Raw genomic sequence first — 3,863 nt, 5'->3', positions numbered from 1 at the left:
GACTGGTTGACCCTGCAGTCCTTCTGGGTCCTTGGTGTTGCAGGGCTTGTCCTCAGGCATGGGACTCAGCAATAGCTAGGGCATGTCTGTCTTCTTCACCACGTCCCCTCCAGTTGAGCTGCAGGGCCCACCTTTTACACTTCCTCTCCCGCCCCTCTGCTTTCAGTGGGGCAGACACATGGGTGGCCCAGCTCCACCCACCAGGGGGTGGATAGGGTTTCCTCCCAGTCAGTCTCAGACCTGCAGCAACAAGTCTGTTATCTGGAGGACTTGGCAAAGTTCTGGGCTCCTTTGGGGGCATGATCCAAAGCCCACTGAACTCTTTGGGAAGATACTCAGGGACTCCACTGGGCTTTGGCCCCAACTCTGGCAGGGAGCTGATGCACACCCATTGTGGCCATCAAAAGCAGACCTTTAATGATGCAATGTTGCCTACAGCTTACTATTGCTGAGTGATCCTGGTACATACCTGCCCTTTGCATTCAGTACTGGCTGACTGCTGGCTCATTTCATATTCCCTTCTAGGCAATCCTAATGGGACCACCACAAGTCTCCTTGTAAAACCACCATTTTGTTTAGAGTTGCTTCAGGTACAGGAGACAGCATGGGAAACAGTTCTCTTCCTGACTCTGCCACTGATGGGATGTGACCATGGGCAAGTTCTTAACTCCTCTGGGGTAGATTCTGCTAGCGCCTTCAGCATGCTGATTAGTACTTGACTCCTCACTGATTTCAATGGGCCAGTTTGCGGAGTTAGGTTACTGTTAGCAGAACCGGTCCCTCTGGGATTCGGTTCCCATCTCTGTAGAATATTGAGCTTTATTGACATGCAACATTATAGGGATTAAAAAAGAAAAAAATGCAGGAAGGATTTCTAGAGTAGAACAAACTTTAATTGCAAAAATAAACACAGCTTTGTAATATTCCTGATAGGTTCAGTTTGTTTTACAAAGAGGAAAATATTTACATGGGGGGGGGGGGGAGTGACGACCCCCCACCCAAAGCCATAGTTATGTACAAAATATTATAAACCAGAGTTGGTCAAATAATAACACCTGTCTTCAGTTATTCACGCGTCAGTCGGTCATGTTGATCGCATCCATTTTGGTTTTTTCCCCCCAACAGTCATTCCTGGTGCAGTTTCGACACGAGAACCTGTCTTACGATGGCTTGTTCAGGGAGTTCGTTTAAAGTGCTTGGCAAGCTAAATCGGATTCAGTTTATTAAAAAGGCAGCCCTGACAAATGCAGCTTGTTCTTCGCCTCAAGCGTGGGCGGGATTTCTTGGTGCACGCTTCTCTCTCTTTGAAACCGAAGTTGAAGCCGCAGTTTGCAAGCGTCCCTGGGCCCCGCGCCGCTCCCCAGCTAGCTGGAGCTGTCCGCGCCGCGTGGTGCTGAAACAGCGCGTCTGCCGGCAGCGCGGATTATGCCTCCTTCACCCCCGAGACCCCTCGGCTTGCTCCGGCAGGGACTGTTTACATAGGACTGTGCATGGCCCCTGGGGCCCATCGTGACAGGGGTGGTGCCTTTCACTTATGTACATCCAAAGCGCCTTCTCTCCCGGCCAGAAGGACTCGCCAGAGGAAGCGATCCCTGCCCACCACCAATTGTCACGATCTTTGCCACTGGCTCCCGGGAGCCATGTGGAGGTGGACTCTCCAGCCCGATCCCTTCAGCCAGGGGCGGCCGGGCTCACCCCAGAAAACGACATCCACCAGGGCTCCCCGTTGGGCTTCAGAGAGTCCCGAATGACAGCCCCACCGCATAGAAGCCGAGGCCTTTGAGCTTCTCCTCGGTCCTTGCTTTCTGCTTCAGGTGGACCTTGCTGTGTCTCTTCTTCTCGTCGCTCCTGGCAAACCGGCGGCCACAGATGTCACAGGAGAAGGGCTTCTCCCCGGTGTGCGTCCGGATGTGGGTGGTGAGGTGGTCGCTGCGGCTGAAGTTCCGCAGGCAGATGCGGCACTGGAAAGGCTTGTGGCCGGTGTGGATCCGGAGGTGCCGGTTGAGCTCGTCCGACCTGGCGAAGCTCCTGATGCAGGTCTCCACGGGGCAGGCGAAGGATTTCTCGTGGGGCTTGGGGCAGAAGCATTTGGAGGAGCATTTGTTCTTGCGGGTTCTCTTCTTTGGCTCGGGTAGGATGTTGGGGTTGGTGGAGATTAAAGCGTTGGCTGAGGAGGTGGAAGGATGGGCCAGGAAGTCTGCGGTGGGGACTGACGGGGCATGGTGGGGGTGGAGGAGGTCGGTTGGATTCATTAAGCTTGGAACGGCCTCAGGCTGAGCCAAGGAGGATTCGAACTCGTGCATTAACTGCGGTGGGAGGTTGTGGATCTTTGCCTCCCCGAAGTCGCCGGGGATTTGCCCCTGGCTGCCGAGATTCTGGAAACTTTCGGGCTCGCAACCGGAACCTAAGTTGTTGCTGAAGGGGGCTTCAGACAGGCTGTTGAGCTCTGCCCGGCAGCTGACGGACAAGGCGTTTTCGATTTTGGAGCCGAGGGGGTGGAACATGGCCTGGCTACTTTCCGGGGGCTGGAAGGACTCAGAGGACGGGTAGCCATCTGGCAAGTAGTTCTGAGGTTGAGCGAGTGGCTCCCATGGGGAGCAGGAAACCTTAAACTTGTCCAGGGATGGAGCCATGGGGGGAATCTTAATGTCCTGCTTGTTTTCCAACAGTTTTGCCTCAAAGAGACACTGCGAGGAGCTTCCTAAACTCGGCGAGGTTTGGACTTGGGGCGCATTCTCCAGGGTGGGGAAGCCGGGGTAGCCCTGCTCAGCGAAGGGGGGCTGGACAGAGATATTCAGTTCCGGCTGGCAGCTGGAGTAAAGGTCCAAGTGGTTCTGAATGGCTTCTGGGACCGAGTAAAGAGAGTCCAGTTGTCTTTGGTGGCCTTCGGAGCCAGGGAAAGGAGAAAGGCCCAGGATGCCCGACATCAAGTTGAAGAGGGATTCCTGGTCGTGGGGCTGCTCCGGCATGGCCTTGATGAAAAAGCTGCCCGTGTAGCTGAGCGAGGGGACTGGCTGGCCGCCGAGGAAGAAGTAATCTGCAGTCTCACCGTTTATTGTGGACCCCATGAAGTCACCTGGGAATTAAAAGCGGGGAGGAAAGACGGTTATAGACATCGCTTGGCTCGGGGGCGGGGGATACAGAACGGGCTGCCTAAATAGCGACGCCAGGGCGGGACCTGCAGAAACTCACCGCTCAGCTATGGAGCACCCCGGGGTTATGTAACACCTCTCTGCCTCGCACGCGCGGCTTTTCTTCTAAAGACGAGGTGCCCCGGGACAGCGACTTGCCCCCGGCCCGATTCCCACCCTCCCAGGCCTGGGTCAGCTTTGGATCCACGACCAAGGGCCACCGTCTCTCCGCCAAGAGCCCTACTCCTCTTTCAAAGCCAGAGGCTCCTTTGCAGGCTTTCAGCTGCTTGGAAGCCGGACCCCCCGGCTCCTGCTTGGCTACAGGTTGAAGGCATCAGCCTGTGGGTGGGGGTCTCTCTTACCTCCGGGGAAATCGGCCGCCGCCTCTGGCTGCTGCCCCGCCAGAAGTTGCTGCTCCTGCGGGCCCGAGCCCGGCTGCTCTCCGGCTTTCAGCTCGCAGCTCTCCTGGTACTTGCAGTAGAGCGGGTCCTGGCAGGAGAAATCCATCACGCCCAACATCTCCGGCGAGCCCAGGCTCGGGGGCGGACGGGAAAGTCCCCAACGCGGCAGCCCCTCTGCCCCGCTCCCCAGCGCTGCTCCAGCCCCTGCGGCGCCCGTCCCAGGCCAGTGCCCGGCGGCCTCGGGGCATGGGCGCTCCGCCTGCTGCGCCGGGGCTCGGCGGGTCCTCCCGGCTGCCAGCGCCGCGGCCGCTTTTATACCTGCAGCGGGGCT

The 3,863-nt window shown here is 57.4% G+C and overlaps 1 protein-coding gene across 1 annotated transcript; it reads right to left on the bottom strand.

Moving 5' to 3' along the window:
- Positions 1 to 1,733: 1,733 nt before the first annotated feature.
- EGR4 (early growth response 4) lies at positions 1,734 to 3,650 on the bottom strand. Its single transcript, XM_077814702.1, has 2 exons — positions 3,494 to 3,650; positions 1,734 to 3,076 (listed from the first exon to the last, which is right to left on the bottom strand). Exons 1-2 carry the CDS (start codon positions 3,648 to 3,650, stop codon positions 1,734 to 1,736), a joined length of 1,500 nt encoding a protein of 499 aa, XP_077670828.1.
- Positions 3,651 to 3,863: the final 213 nt, after the last annotated feature.

The sequence above is a fragment of the Eretmochelys imbricata genome, chromosome 4 (assembly GCF_965152235.1).
Source record: "Eretmochelys imbricata isolate rEreImb1 chromosome 4, rEreImb1.hap1, whole genome shotgun sequence".
NCBI classification, from domain to species: domain Eukaryota; kingdom Metazoa; phylum Chordata; order Testudines; family Cheloniidae; genus Eretmochelys; species Eretmochelys imbricata.
The sequence above is the reverse complement of the archived record's forward strand: the minus strand, read 5'-3'. Positions and strand labels throughout refer to the sequence as shown.

Coding starts and splice junctions, on each gene's coding strand:
- EGR4 (XM_077814702.1), bottom strand. CDS start 3,650: ATGTTGGGCGTGATGGATTTCTCCTGCCAGGACCCGCTCTACTGCAAG. Junction 3,077..3,493: donor GGCGGCCGATTTCCCCGGAG/GTAAGAGAGACC, acceptor TTTAATTCCCAG/GTGACTTCATGGGGTCCACA.